This window comes from Papio anubis, chromosome 7 (genome assembly GCF_008728515.1).
Source record: "Papio anubis isolate 15944 chromosome 7, Panubis1.0, whole genome shotgun sequence".
NCBI classification, from domain to species: domain Eukaryota; kingdom Metazoa; phylum Chordata; class Mammalia; order Primates; family Cercopithecidae; genus Papio; species Papio anubis.
In genome coordinates, this window is record NC_044982.1 from 6,200,050 (window position 1) to 6,218,288 (window position 18,239).

Here is an 18,239-nt window from a genome sequence, read left to right on the forward strand (position 1 = left end):
GCCTCCCGAGTAGCTGGGACTACAGGCGCGCGCCACCACACCCAGCTAATTTTTTGTATTTTTTTTTAGTAGAGACGGGGTTTCACCATGTTAGCCACGATGGTCTCGATTTCCTGACCTCATGATCTGTCCGCCTTGGCCTCCCAAAGTGCTAGGATTACAGGCGTGAGCCACCGTGTCCAGCCAATTCTTAACACTTTCTTCCAAAGGCATGATCAAGCATCACCTTTTCCTAGGAGCTTTCCCTCCCCACAGCCAAATTTAGATGCGCCTCTCTGGTCCTCCATCACGCTGGGCCTTACCTCTGCCACATCTGGTACAGCGTGGCCCTCTCCCCGCTAGCTGAGTAAGACACACAGTTCCTGAATTTGCTGTCTGTGGCCCATCCCCTCCTGGGCCCCACAGACACAGCAGAAGCAAAGCTGAGCCCCTTCCTCGATGGATATAAATGCTGGTGGCAAGACAGGAGCAATTGCCCGTAATAGTCCATGAAGCTGATTCAGCCAGTAGATGCGCGATGGGGTAGATGAACTTTGGAACAGTCCACGTGAAAAGACCACCGCCTGAGCAACCCCACTGTCAGCGCTCTCTGAATATGGAGTGAGGCTGCTGTTCCCCGTGCTGTCTCTTTGGCAACTGCGGTTGCAGCTCCTGATCAGCCTCCACCTTCACTAAGTAAGAACTTCCCTTTTTTTTGTTTGTTTTGTTTTGTTTTGTTTTGTTTTCCTTTTTTGAGATGGAGTCTTGCTCTGTCGCCCAAACTGGAGTGCAGTGGCGTGATCTCGGCTTACTGCAATCTCTGCCTTCTGGGTTCAAGCAATTCTTGTGCCTCAGCCTCCTGAGTAGCTGGGATTACAGGCGCCCGCCACCACACCCAGCTAATTTTTGTATTTTTAGTAGAAACAGAGTTTCACCATTTTGGCCAGGCTGGTCTCGAACTCCTAACCTCAAGTGATCCGCCTGCCTCGACCACCCAAAGTGTTGGGATTACAGGCATGAGCCACTGCACCTGGCCAGGAACTTCCTTTTTCTTTACAAACATGGAGTAAAGATGAAACCCAGACAGTACGTCAACCAAAAGGGTCTATGATATCTTTTCTTGAAAGGCATTTTATGTTGAACCTAAAGTGAGGAGAGACATTTTGAAGGGTAAATCCTCTATTCAAACATTTTACTTTAAGAGTTTCTTGTAAACACTTGAGCATTTTACTTTTCTTTCTTGAATTTAACTCAAAATCTGTATCTTTGGCTTAATAAAGCTCCTTCCTGGCGTTTGGGAGCTGGAAATTCAACAAAGCCAGCCATCGCCCTCTTCGAGTCGGGGGGAGGTGGGAAGGCCTCCATGAGGGAGGAAGCCAGTGCAGTTCCCCCTGCACATTGCATGTGGCCCCAGAAAGGCCTTCCCGCCCAGGGCCCTGAGGGATGCACAGGCACTGAGCTGGGAGTCTGAAAACTTGTGTTCCAGACGCAGCTCTGCCCCTGCCTGGTCTTGTTCCCTTGGGCAAGTCCTTAAATCTCTGAGCTTCCATTTTCCTGTGAGGAAGGGAGCTGGGTGCTAGTGGAGGACGGCATAGCAGAGGTTGCAAGTGCTCTGCTTGACAGCCGTCCACTGTGTGGCCTGGGCATGGGAGGAGCTCCTCTCTGCCTGCTTTCTCCACTCTGCTCATTTGTTCTACAAATATTTATTGGACATCTACTGTATGCCAGACTCATGCTGTGGGTACAGCAGGGAGCAAAACCATTATCTCAGCAGCTGTGTGGAGCCTCTCTTCTAATGGGGAGAATCAGCTAACAGGTGATCAATGAGGTGATAATGAGTTCTACGGTGATAATAGGGACAAAGAGCAGGGTTAGAGAAGACCATGGTCAGGAGATGATAGTGCCTGCACTGCATATAAAGCGCTTCAAGCCACGCCTGGCACCTGGGGAGCGCTCAGTAAATGTTGTAATCTAAAATCTCTTCGCAAGGCCAGGCGCGGTGGCTCAAGCCTGTAATCCCAGCACTTTGGGAGGCCGAGACGGGCGGATCACGAGGTCAGGAGATCGAGACCATCCTGGCAAACACGGTGAAACCCCGTCTCTATTAAATACAAAAAAACTAGCCGGGCGAGGTGGCGGGCACCTGTAGTCCCAGCTACTTGGGAGGCTGAGGCCGGAGAATGGCGTGAACCCAGGAGGCGGAGCTTGCAGTGAGCTGAGATCCGGCCACTGCACTCCAGCCTGGGTGACAGAGCGAGGCTCCGTCTCAAAAAAAAAAAAAAAAAAAAAAAATCTCTTCGCACTTTAAACCCTGTCTGAGAGTGAAAGGCAGATGCCCTCCCTGGAGTAACTGGTCATTCATCCACATGTGGTGTACAGTTATGTGTGTTCACTGAAGCCAGTTCACTGAAGCCTCCATGTGCCGGCACTGGCATGGCTGCTGTTGCGTGGTGGGTCCATCCCAGCTGTGCCGTCCCTTGAGGGGAGGATCACGCATGTTCATGGTGCAATGCCCGCATTCACCCTGCAGCCAGCACAGTGGCAGCAGCTTGCAGCAAGTAATGACCAGTCTTCTAAGAAAGGGCAGCATGCTCTAACTCAGAAATAACAGTCACACACCGTGGAGCTACAGTCCTGCCACAGTTTGGGAGTACTGGAGACTTTCCCTCCTTGTAGGGGTTAGGGTGTCCCAGGTGCCTCAATCCCAATAGCACATGGAGTCTTTGCTGCAGCCCATCTCCCCAGGTGACAGACAGCTGCTGTCCTTAATGGCTGTGAGGCCTGCTGCGGTGCCTAGGCGGGACCCTCCCTGCCCGCAGTGTTCCTGACTTGCTTGGCAGAAAGACAAAGGCCGCATCTTCCCAGGCGGTGTCGTTGTTGGCTGTGCTCTTGCTCTCTGTTGTTTCCATTATGCTGAGTGGGTGACACAGATGCTGGGTTCTCCTGGCATGCCCCTTCATGGTACTGCACCTGCCCTTTCCAGTGCCCCACAGGGCCTGAAACTCAGCCAGCTGCTAGGCGAAAGACACAGTCCATCCCTCCCATGCTGCCTCTGCTGAACCTGGACAGACCTTGGCGCTGACCTTGACCGTTACAGGCCTCCCAGCATTATGCTTCACCCAGCCCAAATGGCCAGTGTCCCGGCACTCCTGACACCCCACCCCACCTGCACAAAGACATTCAGTAGTTCTCCTCCCTATCCCAAAGGTCTAAACTCTTCTACAGGATAAGAGGTGGTGGGAAAAGCATAGACTTTGGGGCCAGGTGAATCTGTGTGGGATCCCAGCGCCTGTACTCACTGGCCTCTGACTATGACCGTGAACTTCTTTGAGCCTAGTCTTTAACTGTAAGGTGGAGGCAATGCTACCACTTTGAAGGGGATTTTGGCAGTGTTGACACATATGCAGCACCTAACACAGTTCCTGCCACATGGTGCAAATACTTAAAAGACACCAGCCTTCCCCCTTTTCCCTCGTAGTGTCTGACACATGGTAGGGCCTAAAGGAAAAGCTACTGAATATAGTAATGCAAAGATGCAATATAAGAAGCCACTTGGCCCGGTGCAATGGCTCACGCCTGTAATCCTAGCACTTTGAGAGGCCAAGGCAGGCGGATCACCTGAGGTCAGGAGTTTGAGACCAGCCTGGACAACATGTTAAAATCCCATCTCTACTAAAAATACAAAAATTAGCCAGGCGTGGTGGCAAGCAGCTGTAATCCCAACTACTCAGGAGGATGAGGCAGGAGAATCACTTGAACCCAAGAGGTGGAGGTTGCAGTGAGCCAAGATCGTGCCACTGCAGTCCAGCCTGGACTACAGAGTGAGACTCCATCTCAAAGCAAAAAAAATGAAGCCACTCTGGGTTCTGCCAGACCCGTACACCCCGCTGTGTTTGCTTCGTCTTCAGCCTAGTTCCCTCTGGTATCAGAATGGCTGCCACAGATCCAGGCCTGGTACCCACACACCTCACCATCCAGAAGAGAGAGTTGGGTTGCTTGAATCAGCCACTGTGGCCTAGCCCTGTTGCTGGGGATAGGGTCAGTTCTGCCCAAACAGCAGTGGGGTGCAGTGGCCAGAGGCTAGGAGGACCAGCTGCACTGAGACAGGCCTTCCTCCTTCTCGGGCCATGGATTTCTATCCATATGCTCATCTGACAACAAGCAGATAGTCTCCTGCAACACAGTATGTCTCAACTAAGAAGCTCCCAGGGGTTCCCAGACTTGAGCTCCACAGCCCACTGAACTGCTGACCCTGGCAGAATTTAAATTTTTCATGCTAGCTGCGAGTCTCTGAATCTGCTTGTGTTCTTGCCTTGTTTGTGTTCTGCTTCACGTTGGTTTCACACTGGTTTCTGCCTTTCCCAGTCAACTCCACAGGTAAACGTGTGTCTGCTTTGCCTGATGCAGGTATCTTTGCCTACAGATGACTTCCTGGCACCTTCCTGGTGCTTATGTGTTGACCACAATGTGGCCCCAAGTCTGGCCCATGCCACTACTCCTTGGCATCCAATTTTAACAACTGTGACTTTGCCTTCAGTGAAGGCCATCCTCCAGTTTGGGATTTCATTCCCATTGTCTTTGCAGGATGAGCTCAGGTTTCTACAAAAATGTGGTGAAGATTCAAAAGCATGTTACCTTCAACCAAGTGAAAGGCATTTTTGGCTTCACTGACAGCGACAGCATCGGTAAGGGGCCCACTGCTGCCTGCGCCTTTCAAAACGGAGTAGAGTTCTGGAGGAGACACATGTCTGGTTTTAATATCTCAGAGATGTTAGCTTTTGCAACTGTCTCTTTAAGTAGGACACCCAGGCCTGGGCGGGTCGTCATCGTCCTGGAATCTGACTAGCTAGGTAATGCATTGAGCAGCTTCTCTGGGTTGGGTGAAGCTGCACTTCAGGATGTAAGTCTGTCCCTCTCCTGTCACCCATCTTAAGGTTTAGAAGAAAGAAAAATCTAAGGATGATTTTGGAGTTCCAACAGCTCTGGTGGGACCCCAGTCAGTGTAGAACTTGGGTGGAACCAGGGGTGATGGAGAAGGACAGCTGGATCTGCTGCCCATGAGGGAGCCTTTGAGTCTTTGTCTCCCTGGGCCTCAGTGTCCCCACATGTAAGATGAGGGGCTTGACTCAAGGTCTTCTGGAGCCTTCCCATCCCTGCCCTGCTCTCCTTCCATGGCTCCACCCCAGCAGATATGCAAATGGTTTGCCTCCCACGTGCATGCCTTCTTGGCCCTCTCCGTAAATTTCCATGTGTCTTTCAGATGCATTGGCCTTGTAGACTTTTAGACTTTTGGTCCTTGAGAGTTGTGGCTGGGCCTTCTGATCCCCTCCTCTACTTGACGTTTGCCACATGGCTTCAGTCCTAGCAGGCCTCTGAGGCCTTCAGTCAGCTGCCAGCCAAGACAGCTCCTTAGGATGTGCTGCTGGGGCTCTCCATGGGGAGCATTCGCCCTGCTTGGAGCCAGAGCCACAGTGGTGTGTGCTCCACAGCATCAGGGTCACGCTGGGCCAGCCGCGTGCCCAGAGTCCAGAAACATCTGAGCTCACCCAAGGGCCTGGGTACCGCCACTCAGTGGGGGCTGGCGTGGCATCACCTGTCAGGGGCCCCGGAGAGGTCAAAAGTTCTTCTGCAGGCCTAAGCAAATACTGATGACAGTAATAACAGCCACAACATCCAAAACACTAAAACTTTTAAATAGCAAATACATTCATCGTAACTTATGATAATTAAAGGTGGAACAACCTGAATGCCCAGTGGTTAGAGAGTGGTTAAATAGTATGTTACATTGACAGGATAGAATATACTCAGTAACAACATGAATAGTCATTACAACGAAAAAGGCAAGGAAGGCCGGGTGCAGTGGCTCACTCCTGTAATCCCAGCACTTTGGGAGGCCAAGGCAGGCATTTGACGAGGTCAGGAGATCCAGACCATGCTGGCCAACATGGTGAAACCCCGTCTCTACTGAAAATACAAAAATTAACTGGGTGTGGTACGCACCTGTAGTCCCAGCTACTCGGGAGGCTGAGGCAGGAGAATCGCTTGAACCCAGGAGGCGGAGGTAACAGTGAGCCAAGATCGAGCCACTGCACTCCAACCTGGCAACAAAGCGAGACTCCTGAAAAAAAAAAAAGAAACGAAAAAGAAAAAACCAAGGAAAGACCAAATATAATGTAGTCACAATGAAAATGCATAGAGTAAAATATATAAACAAAATGGATGAAATGAGACACATTGCAGCTATACAGTTTATTCTGTTTTCTACTTTTCCGTATTTTTTAGGTTTTCTTTAATGATTATTTTATAATGGGGAGAAAACCTGTTTTTGTTCATTCCTTTATTAACTAAGCAGAACAGGAACTCATCTCACGTGTGAAAATATTTCTTTCTCACTTTCAGGGAAGATCAGTTTTCCTGCCATCCAGGCTGCTCCCTCCTTCAGCAACTCATTCCCACAGATCTTCCAAGACAGGACAGATATCCAGTGCCTTATCCCATGTGCCATTGACCAGGTCAGCAGGCAGAACCAAGGCTCTCTGAGTCTGGGGCATTGACAGCAGGTTCCTCTTACTCTTCAGCGGGGGAGAAGTGTTGAAAGATATGACGGGCAGCCGGGCAGGGTAGCTCACGCCTGTAATATCAGCACTTTGGGAGGCCAAGGCAGGCGGATCACTTGAGGCCAGGAGTTCAAGACCAGCCTGGCCAACATGGCAAAACCTCATCTCTACCAAAAATTTATAATTTAGCCAGGTGTGGTGGCAGGCACATGTAATCCCAGCTGCTCACCTCACTGGAACCCCAGAGACAGAGGTTGCAGTGAGAGCGCATCACTGCACTCCAGCCTGGGCGACAGAGCAAGACTCTGTCTCAAGAAAAAGGAAAGAAAGTTGGGGGGTGGGGGGCAAGAGAAGGGAGAGCATTAGGACAAATACCTAATGCACACGGGGCTTAAAACCTAGATGATGGGTTGATGGGTGCAGCAAACCACCATGGCACATGTATACCTATGTAACAAAACTGTGTATTCTGTACATGTATCCCAGAACTGAAAGCAAAATAAAAAAAGGAAAAGATATGAAGGGGAGGAGGGAGTGAATTTCTTTAGTTGGAAGCATGAGGGCCTTCTGTGAAGATGCTCACAGGGACAGCTCACAGCTGAAAGCTGGCATGTTTTCCAGCCGCCCTCATCAGGGTCCTTACTCTCCCCCACAGGATCCTTACTTTAGAATGACGAGGGACGTCGCCCCCAGGATCGGCTATCCTAAACCAGCCCTGCTGCACTCCACCTTCTTCCCTGCCCTGCAGGGCGCCCAGACCAAAATGAGTGCCAGCGACCCCAACTCCTCCATCTTCCTCACTGACACGGCAAAGCAGATCAAAACCAAGGTGAGCAGTGGCCCAGGCAGAGGGCAATCAGTGGGAGTAGAAACATGCCCTGGGGGCACACGCACACACACACCACTGCACAGTGCTTTGGGCCTCAGCCACCATAGCAATGCTGAGCTCCAGGGTTGCCAACTATGCTCCCTGCAGAACTCAAGGCATCCTGTCCTTCCCACATGAATCAGGTGAATTTGTTTTGTGTCCTTTCATTTAGGTAAAATTTTGAATTTTTTTTTTTCCCTTTTCTGCTTTTCTTACCAGCACTGTTCTGGAAGCAAAGTCATGGCAATTTCCTTAAAGTTATAATTACTGTGGATGTTATTAAACAATGGAAAAGATTTGTGTATATTTCTGATCATCAGCTGTGTTCCAGGGGCTGGACCCGGTGCCTTATTCATGTTTTCTCATGTTTCATTCTCACTGGGAGATGGTGGTGCTATTCCCTTTAAAGATGAGTTGATGAGGCTTAGAGAAGCCCAGCCACTTGACCAAGTGTCCATCACCAGGAATCAGCAGCACTGCTCTCCTGACCATGAGCAGCCAAGCAGGGGTTAGGAGCTGGTTTTATCCCAGAGAGTGTTCTCACTGAGAGACACAGAACTGAGAAAAGTCCCTCCACGGGACAGTCCTGCTGGCCCCAGGAGGGATGCACGCAGCAGGCATTCAGCAAACATTTGACAAATCACTAGAGAAACTAAAAGGAGAAGTTAGTTTGAGCTTCCTTATTTTGCATGGCCCCAGTTCTGTTGCCTGGTTCCTCAACTGCCAGTGTATGTTTAATTGCCTCACTGTTACACATAGCAGTTGACATTTTCTTTGGAATCAAGTGTGTGTTTGCAGGCTTGAAGATTGCAGTGGAAATGCTGGGAACTGTATTTGAGGCGTGTCGCATGCCCTCTGAGTCACTGCCCCTGACCCTCTGGAAAGTCCCAGGCAGGTTCTGGTTGACAATGAAGAAGTCTTTCATATCAAAACTTCCTAAGACATGGCCTCCACCAATTCTCCTCACTCAGTTGGAAGCTGGTATGATTGGAGACTTTTCTTTCCCTTTCACTTCTAGCCAAAACTTCCAGAGCACAGGGTGCAGAATGGGCAGGGAAGTGCCACTGGAAAAGTCTGCTGTTTGATTTTGCTTCTGAGAAGTTGTTTTGAAAAAGTTGTTTATGGCCTGGTGCAGTGACTCTCACCTATAATTCCAGCACTTTGGGAGGCCGAGGCAAGGGGGATTACCTGAGGTCAGGAGTTTGAGACCAGCCTGGCCAACATGGTGAAACCGCTGTCTCTACTAAAAATACAAAAATTTGGCAGGCACCTGTAATCCCAGCTACTCGGAAGGCTGAGGCAGGAGAATTGCTTGACCTTGGGAGACGCAGGTTGCAGTGAGCCGAGATCGCACCACTGTACTCCAGCCTGGGCAACAGAGCGAGACTCCGGCTCAAAAAACAAAAAGGAGAAAAACTTGTTTATGGATCTGGGACATTTATCATTCACTTAGGGACCAGCAGAGCCCTCAAGGTGAGCAGTTAGCATGAGGTCAGGAAACACAGAGGCCTACAGACGGTCACTGGGCCTGCAGGCTTCTTGTGGGGCAGAACAGGGTCCGGCCAGGCCCACACTCTAAATCACCATGCCTGACTTCGGCTCCAAAATCAGAATCTCCGCACCAGAGAAGAGGGCACATCTGCTCTGGCCTCCTCCTAAAAGTAACAGGTTCAGGCAGGTTAGTGGCACGTGCCTGTAGTCCCAGCTACTCAGGAGGAGGGCTTGAGCCCAGGGATTCAAGGCTGCAGTGAGCTACTGTTGTGCCAGTGAATAGCCACTGCACCCCAACTGGGGTGGCACAGCGAGGCCCCATCTCTAAAACTAAAAAAAATAAAATAGTAGCACAGTGCTGATGATTCGAGTGGCTTTGCTGAGTGAGTACCTGCCACCTGCACAGAGTCAGCCTGTGTGATCTAACTGCATCCCAACTACCACCCTAGCTAGCCGTGTCCACTCAATATCATTTCCTGTCGCACAGAGTCGCAGTGGTCACCCGCTTCCATCATCTTAGTTGCTGGCAGCAGTGCTGCATACCCACCCCCAAGTCGTCCCTCCATTTGTTTTCCTGTAAGTCAGGCCTGGTAGGCTGCTTCCTGCATCACTAAGGACTGGTCACATCAAGGAGGCAGAACTGAGCCACTCAGTTCTTGAGCTCCACGTGGAAGCCTGGTGTCCCAGGAGCCAGCCTGGTCCTGCCAATCCCTGTCACATATGGCAGGTTCCTGACACTCTGGGCCTGATTTCCTTCACCTGTAAGATGGCAAAAGCACTACAGAGGTCATTGTTGTTGGGGATAAAATACATGTCACAACCCTAACAGCCAACATGGATGGCACATCTGCTGTGTGCCTACCATGGAACAAGGGGCTTCGCCTGGGAAGGGGGAGTGTGCAGGTGGTGGTGACGCCAGTGCATCGTGAAAAACGTGCAGCAGACACCAGTTTCCTTGTTCTCCTCTCAGATAAAGGGCTGGGAACTGGCCTTTCAATACCCTCTTCAAACTGCCCCAGGAGCCCAGGACCTGTGTTCTCAGACTTTCTTCCTGACACTGGAGCTTCTTCTCCAAGGCCCAGCAGGGAGGGCTGTGGCCACCACACAGCAGTGACTCCGTCAGGCACTTTCTTCCTCCTGTTTATTAGTATTTTCCATAGTTTTTGGTTCTATAACTTTTTTTTTCTTTTTTCTTTTTTCTTTTTTCTTTTTTTTTTTTTTTAGGAAAGGGAAGAGAAACGTCCCATTCGTTAGCTTTTTTCTTTCAGCCCTGCAGGACTGCCCACCAGCCAGCCGCACAGCGCCAGCCCCTTGCGTGGGCCTTGCCTGAGCCTCTCGTGTGACTACTGCTTTCCCTGCCCAGCCTCTCAGCAGTGCCCTGCCACGATGGAGACTGGCACCTTTGCCCCAACACTCGTCTGCTCCTTTTGCACGATCCCAACTTATCTAGTTAGGAATCTGCTCTGGAATGTGTGTGTGTGTGTGTGTTGTGTGTGTGTGTGTGTGTGTGTGTGTGTGTGTGTGTGTGATGGAGTTTTGCTCTTGTTGCCCAGGCTGGAGTGCAATGGCACGATCGCAGCTAACCACAACTTCCGCCTCCCATGTTCAAGTGATTCTCCTACCTCAGCCTCCCAAATAGCTGGGATTACAGGCATGCGCCACCATGCCCAGCTAATTTTGTATTTTTAGTACAGACGGGGTTTCTTCACATTGGTTAGGCTGGTCTCAAACTCCCTACCTCAGGTGATCCGCTTGCCTCGGCCTCCCAAAGTGCTGGAATTACAGGTGTGAGCCACTGCACCCGGCTGCTCTGGAATTCTTTTGAGGAGACTTACTAAACATAACAACTTAGAATTTATTGACTCTGCCTACCCTTTTTCCCGTAAAAAAATGTTAAGGCCGGGCACAGTGGCTCACTCATGTAATCTCAGCACTTTGGGAGGCCACACAGGTGAATCACCTGGGGTCAGGAGTTTGAGACCAGCCTGGCCAACATGGTGAAACCCTGTCTCTACTAAAAATACAAAATTAGCCGGGCATGGTGGCAAAAAAAAGTTAAAGGGCCGAGCACAGTGACTCGTGGCACAGTAATCCCAGCACTTCAGGATGCCAAGGCAGGCAGATCACTTGAGCCCAGGAGTTCAAGACCAGACTGGGCTACACGACAAAACCTGGCCTCTACAAAAAATACCAAAAAATTAGCCAGGCTGGTGGCACACACCTGTACTCCTAGCTACTCAAGAGGCTGAGGCAGGAAAGTAACCTGAGACCAGGAGGTCAAGGCTGCAGTGAGCCGTGATCACACCACTGCACTCCAGCCTGGGCAACAGTCTAGAGATCCTATCTAAAACAAAAAAATTAGGGTGACATTTGTGCATTGGAGGTTTCTCAGATGCTCACTGAAAGAATGTTGAAGGAGTTTTGCCTATTTTTTCTGGCTTTTAGTAGCCCTAATTACTCTGTGATTATCTTCAACAATTCCTAAAAGGCATTGCATTTCTGAGTTTTTCAGCTCTGACAGCGTTGCCTGTTTGTAAGTGGAGACCTGCCTGCAGGCCCCTCTACCCACGCAGTTCCCGTGGGTTTGCTTTCCCTTACTGCCTTACCCTGCCCGTGCCTTCTTGTTCTGCTTTCTGTGGGAGGCTGGCCACTGCTTTCCTGTCCCTGTTAACACTGCAGTACCCATCCCTAAGAGAGGCTGCCCTTCCTGCCATCTCCCTTACTCTGAGGATGACTTACTCATCTTTTTTTATTTATTTATTTTTTTAGTTTTTATTATTTTAGAAACAAGGTCTTGCTCTGTCGCCCAGGCTGGAGTGCAGTGGTGCAATCACAGTCCACTATAACCTCAAACTCCTGAGTTTGAGCGATTCTTCCACCTCAGCCTCCCGAGTAGCTAGGGCTACAAGCGCACGTCAGCACACCAGCTAATTCCCTTTTTTTTTTTTTTTTCAGAGAGGGGGGCGCACTAAGTTAGCTGACTGGTATTGACCTCCTGGCCTCAATTGATCCTCCCCCCTCAACCTCCCAAAATGCTGAGATTACTGGCACAAGCCACTATGTCCAGCCTTACCCATCCTTTCTCTGAAGTTTGTCACCTGAGGCACTTGTCTCCCCCAGGTTTCAGTTCAGTCAGTGCCTTTGCTTTCCCAACTCTATTCTCCTGTGTCTCTGAGGATGAGGGAGTTCAAAGCTCATCTGCCCCCACCTCTCCTGCAGTGAGCCCCATGGCAGCCCACACCCAAGCCTCACAGGAAGAAAAGCAGTGGGGCCCCCACCAGCTCTGCGCCTTGACCTTTCTCTGGTCCAGAATCTGACAGCACTCACACCTTTGACTTCCGCACTTGGGCTTCTCGCCAGCGTCCAGGCACAGGATGAGCAGGACTGACGAGCGTGTTTGTGTCCTCTTCTGGTGCAGGTCAATAAGCATGCGTTTTCTGGAGGGAGAGACACCATCGAGGAGCACAGGCAGTTTGGGGGCAACTGTGATGTGGACGTGTCTTTCATGTACCTGACCTTCTTCCTCGAGGACGACGACAAGCTCGAGCAGATCAGGAAGGTGAGCAGGGAGCCCCAAGGGCCCACAGCTGCCTCCAGCCAGCCACTCCTGCCCATGGGGCCTGGAAGGCTCCAACAGCCGGGCATGAAGGGTTGGTCGGAAGTGCTCAACTGAAACAAGGTGAAAACTGAGTAGAGTCACCCTCATAGTTTTTAGACCTGGGCTCAGAAGCCTCATGAACAAATCACGAAAGAGCAGATACAAATTACTATTCATTTGGGAGTCACACAAAACAGTCTTGCTTTATTAGTCATCAGAGAAATCTAAGTTAATGTGATCAAAGCTAAGACAGTTCAGTACAGAATCAGTAGGGGCTTTTGTGTGGCCATTGACTGTGTTCAGTGATTGTGAAGCAGACGCTTCCAGGCACACTCATGTGAGCAGAGTGTATCGGCACAGCCTCGTAAGCAGTTTGGTGATGGGTACAAAGAGCCCAAAAATGTTCAGAGCTTCTCCTCAGGTTTTCTCATTCTTAGAATTTTTTCCAAGGAAATAATCTTGAATAAGAGAAAGCTTTCCACACAAAGATGTTAAAAATGATAATAGCAAAAAGTTCAACACAGACTTGATACAACAGAGGAAATGTTAAATAAATTAGAATTGTTACAGGGTGGATTATTATGCAGTCATGAACTCTTTTAAGAGTGTTCATATGCAGAGCAAGGTGGCACACATCTGTAGTCCCTGCTACTTGGGAAGCTGAGACAGGAGGCTCCCTTGAGACCAGGAGTTCAAATCCAGCCTGGGCAACATAGCAAGACCCTCTTTTTTTTTTTTTTTTTTTTGAGACGGAGTCTTGCTCTGTCACCCAGGCTGGAGTGCAGTGGCGCGATCTTGGCTCACTGCAAACTCTGCCTCCCAGGTTCATGCCATTCTCCTGCCTCAGCCTCCCGAGTAGCTGGGACTACAGGCTCCCGACACCATACCCGGCTAAATTGTATTTTTAGTAGAGACGGGGTTTCACCGTGTTAGCCAGAATGGTCTTGATCTCCTGACCTTGTGATCTGCCCGCCTCGGCCTCCCAAAGTGCTGGGATTATAGGCGTGAGCCACCACGTCCAGCCAAGACCCTCTTTCTTTAAAAAAAAAAAAAAAAAAGTTTTAGTGACACAGGAAAATATGCCTATGATAGTGAAAAAAGGATACCAAATGAAAACTCAGGGAGCAGTTAACTATGTTTAAATGAAATGCACATGAAAAGAAATGTAAAAAAATTCACCAAATGTTAGTGGCAGACCCCACCTCTGGGCACTGTTTAGGTGGGCAATTTGTAGGTGATTTTTCTTTGCTGCGGCTTTGTGGTTTGGGTACTTTATTAAATTTGTTTAATGAGCCTGCATTACAATCAGAAAAAGAGAAAAAATCAGCAAAATTTGGCCAGGTGCGGTGGCTCACGCCTGTAATCCTAGCACTTTGGGAGGCCAAGGCGGGTAGATCACGAGGTCAGGAGATTGAGACCAGCCTGGCCAATATGGTGAAACCCCATCTCTACTAAAAATATAAAAATTAGCCAGGCATGGTGGCATGTGCCTGTAATCCCAGCAACTCAGGAGGCTGAGGCAGGAGAATCACTTGAACCTGGGAGGTGGAGGTTGCAGTGAGCTGAGATCACACCACTGCACTCCGACCTGGCAACAGAGCAAGACTCCGTCTCAAAAAAAAAAAAAAATTAGCAAGATTTTCCAGAAGCCGTAAGGCTGCCAGGAATTGTTGTTTAGTGCCTGGGGGAACGGTGGCCCCTAGCGTCAGTAGGGTTGGGGACTGCCCTCCCCATTGGCCCTTTCACTGTGAGAGACCAAGTCATGGCTACTGTCAGAGCCAGGTTTCTAGCCGTTTTAGGAAAAGTGTAGCTGAAGGTATAGGTTATTGTTGTGGTAACAACACATCTCACTTCTGAGTGCCACCCACGTGCCAGCCTCTTCTTGGGTGGTATGGGCTTAGCTGGTGCCCAAGGCAGGAAGGAGCCGCTCAGGACATATGGAGCCATCTCTCACATGGCTGTCTCCCTCTGGGCAGGATTACACCAGCGGAGCCATGCTCACCGGTGAGCTCAAGAAGGTACTCATAGAGGTTCTCCAGCCCTTGATCGCAGAGCACCAGGCCCGGCGCAAGGAGGTCACGGACGAGATAGCAAAAGAGTTCATGACTCCCCGGGAGCTGTCCTTCGACTTTCAGTAGCACTCGTTTTACATATGCTTATAAAAGAAGTGATGTATCAATAATCCCAGCCCAGTCAAAGCACTGCTACCCGTAGGCTTCTGTCTCATGATTATTATTGGGCCTGGTCTCTGTAAGCCTGTGTATGTTATCAATACTGTTTCTTCCTGTGAGTTCCATCGTTTCTGTCTCTTATGGGCAAAGCATTGTGGGTGATCGGTGCTGGCTAACATTGCATGGTCAGATAGAGAAGTCCAGCTGTGAGTCTCTCCCCAGAGCAGCCCCAAAGAGTGGAGCCTTTGGCTGGAAGTCCATGGGCCACCCTGTTCTGGTCCATGGAGGACTCCGAGGGTTCCAAGTATACTCTTAAGACCCACTCTGTTTAAAAATATATATTCTATGTATGCATATATGGAATTGAAATGTCATTATTGTAACCTAGAAAGTGCTTTGAAACATCGATGTGGGGAGGTTTATTGAGCACAAGTTGTATTTCAGCCCACACCCCCTCCCAAAAGAAATTGGTAGTAAAAGCTTTGCTATACATTTGACTAAGAAATCACCCAGCTTTAAAGCTGCTTTTAACAATGAAGATTGAACAGAGTTGGGCAATTTTGATTAATTGAGACTTGGGGGTGAAACTGTCCAGTTTACTGAACTCCAGACCATGCATGTATTCCACTCCAGAAATCAGCTCGCTTCCCTTGGCATACCAGTATTCTCCCGCCAAATGACCCTAGACCCTCTGTCCTGCAGAATCAGGGTCGCTTTTCCCCTGACTGTGTCCGATGCCAAGGAGTCCTGGCCTTTGCAGATGCTTCGTTTTGACCCTTGGCTGCAGTGGAAGTCAGCACAGAGCAGTGCCCTGGCTGTGTCCCTGGACGGGTGGACTTAGCTAGGGAGAAAGTTGAGACAGCAGCCCTCGAGGCCCTCACGGGTGTCTAGGCAGGCCTCATTTCATCATGCACCATGAGCAGGTCTGGAAGAGCAAAGCCAAATCTCAGGGAAGCCCTTGGTTGATGTGTCTGGGTCTCCTCTGGAGCACTCTGCCCTCCTGTCACCCAGTAGAGTAAATAAACTTCCTTGGCTCCAGCTCTTGTCATTGTGCTCTGTCTGGGAGGTCTGAGGAGGGAGCAGAGACCCCTCCCCTCACCCTTCTGTGTATGACCTTGAGTCTGCTGGAGTCAAAATTTGGGGATGAAAGTGCACAGTCCCGGGAACCCCATGGTGTTGTGTCACAGCTCCCAGGAATGGGCTTGTGCTGGGAGAGCCCTTAGCAGCATCCCGGTGCGGGCTGCGTCTCACACCACATTTCTCATTTCCAGCAGCTGATGGAGAACACAAGCAGAGGTTGTCCTCGCTTTTCAGAGGAGGGGCTGGCCGTGGGGTACTTGGTGGTGCTGTGTAGTGACAGGGAGCACAGGCTGGGAGCCAGGCCAGGCCCCGTTCACATGAGGCCCAGGGCAGGCGCCGAGCTGCAAGGGAGCCCTGGGCTCATTCTACCGGCTCATCCTCATTTTGCAAGTGGGGAAGCTGAGGCTTAGGAGAGGAGAACATGACTTGTCCAAGGCCATAGGGTGACTCTGACACAGCAAGTCTGTCCTGACTCTTGGGAGGCTGGAGGCCTGGGCTCGAGTCCCACTCAGGTACCCATGTGCACCATGACCTCACCTACGCCTCCTCCCTGTCTCAACTCCTGCTGAGCTGGGCCCCACCCCTGCCCCCCCTGCTCACCTGGCTGGCTATGGCCAGTGGGGGTGAGCCACCCACAGAGGCCATGTAGCTCACTAGCCTGTTGCCCTGGGCAACTAATGTGACTCCTTGTAGCTCTACTGCACCTGTGATGCAAGTGCAGTGAGGGGTGACAAGTGACGTCAGTGACAGCCACTGCTGTCGTTGTCCACCCAGCCAGAGCATCTATTGGCAGGGCCCTGGTGAGACCCTGGCCCCAGGGAGGAGTGAGCCAACACCGACCAGCTTCTCCCCTCACCGGCTGTGTGACTCTGGCCAGGTCACTTAACCTCCCAGGACCTCCATCTCCTCCCCTGTAAAAAGCAGTGATGCCTCTTGTTTAGGGTCTTAGGAGGGGTGCCCTGGGTGCAATACTCAGGTGACTTGCCCAAGGCCACTGCTGGTCAGGACACAGGGGAGCTGCACGTCTCCCAAACCTCCCCCATTTTGCTAAAAACCAGTGGTTTCTGAGAGAAATGTTCCCTGAAAGGCACGGGCATGTCTGGATTAGGACGGACAGGTTGCAGTGGCCCCATGGGTGTTTGGGGATGAGGCATGAGGCTGGGTGCCAGCACCACCGTGGTGCCGTAGGCTCTGCCAGAAGAGGACTCCTACTCCAGCTGGTGATGTCCACCTGGCAGACAGATGTGGGGCCGGCCCAGCTCAGCCTCTCTGCCCTGTGGCCCCCAGCCTGGAGGAGAGACCAGCTGAGCCTGCCTGAAAGGAGACGGGGCCTGAGAAGCACACAAAACAGCACTGGGTGGGGAAGCAGGGCCAGGAAGGAGGGTGGCTGAGCACACGGGTGGTTGTGGAACAGCTCACTGCTCCAGGACGGCACTCGGCAAGCAAAAGGCCTGCCTCTGGCCCCCAGTGCCCACCTGCAGCACCAGCAGCTGTGCCCTCCCCAGGGTTACGCTGGCTGGGCCTTGAGGCCCAGGACTCTCTGGTCATTACCATAGAGGTTGTAAAGACAGTGAGGACAGAGGCCCTTCCTGCAAACCCCCTCCCCAGTGACAGGCAGAGCCAGCTGCTCAGTGACACAGGCTCAGGGAGAGCCAAAGGCCCCACCTCCCAGAGTGCAGCCACTGCCAGAGCCGGGCCAGGAGTGCTGCCAGGAACCCTCCTGCCAAGGCCGAGCAGGTGGGGTCTTCTCAACACAAATGGTCCCAGGGTCAGTGTTTGATGGACGATGGAAACCGGTTAGCACCTGCCCTTTCCCAGCATTTGGCCACAGCATCTCAGCCTCTGCAACTCCTAAGCTGGCCACACTTCCTGGAATCTACTGCAGGCTTTATTCATTCACTAACTCACTCATTCATCCCACACCCGCTACTGTACAGCAGCCCTGGAGCTAGATGGAGTCCTTGTGCAGCTCACAGGCTCTTGTGGCTGAGGAGAGGCAGACGAGTGACCACACACCCAACTAGGTCCCCACGGGAGCAGAGCAGGAGATGCTTGGGAGCAACCCAGTGGTCAGGCAAGGAGAGCTTCCCAGAGGAGGTGGCACCTGGGGTGTGGAGCCAGCCAGGCAGAGCAGGGGGAGGGTGTTCCTGGCACGGGGCACAGGGCATCAGATCAGGTGTCCACAGCACCACACATATGGGGACTGGCATAACAGGAGCAGACCCAGGAAGGGGGGTCCACCCCTTATTCTGGTAGCAGAAGAGTTCCGTTCGGCAGAACAGAGGACAGCGTTCAGTGCACAGACACAGTCAAGGTCGGTGTCCCTGAGTGACTATAGTCAATGCAGGTGGCCTCCAGCCCTGCCAGAGGGCTGCTGTGGTGGAGACCCGATGGCTTCCCGCTGGACCTGCCAGCCCTAGCCCCTGATAGCCCCCATCAGTGGAAGCCACATGATTGATACCAGGAGGAGGGTGCTGGAGCCTCAGAAGCACGGG

General features: G+C 51.3%; 1 protein-coding gene across 6 annotated transcripts in view; it reads left to right on the forward strand.

Annotated features, from left to right (window-relative positions):
* Positions 1 to 15,702, forward strand: part of WARS1 (tryptophanyl-tRNA synthetase 1) — a 43,954-nt gene extending 28,252 nt beyond the window's left edge. For 5 of the 6 annotated variants that reach the window (XM_003902266.4, XM_031667846.1, XM_031667845.1 and 2 more), the window contains 5 exons: positions 4,564 to 4,664; positions 6,379 to 6,491; positions 7,192 to 7,365; positions 12,314 to 12,454; positions 14,470 to 15,047. In XM_003902266.4, coding sequence (XP_003902315.1) covers positions 4,564 to 4,664; positions 6,379 to 6,491; positions 7,192 to 7,365; positions 12,314 to 12,454; positions 14,470 to 14,631 — 691 coding nt within the window. In that variant the 3' untranslated portion in view covers positions 14,632 to 15,047. Of the gene's footprint in view, positions 1 to 4,563; positions 4,665 to 6,378; positions 6,492 to 7,191; positions 7,366 to 12,313; positions 12,455 to 14,469 lie in introns of all 6 variants that reach the window. The other variant, XM_003902265.4, reaches the window with a different exon arrangement.
* The last annotated feature ends 2,537 nt before the right edge of the window (positions 15,703 to 18,239 follow it).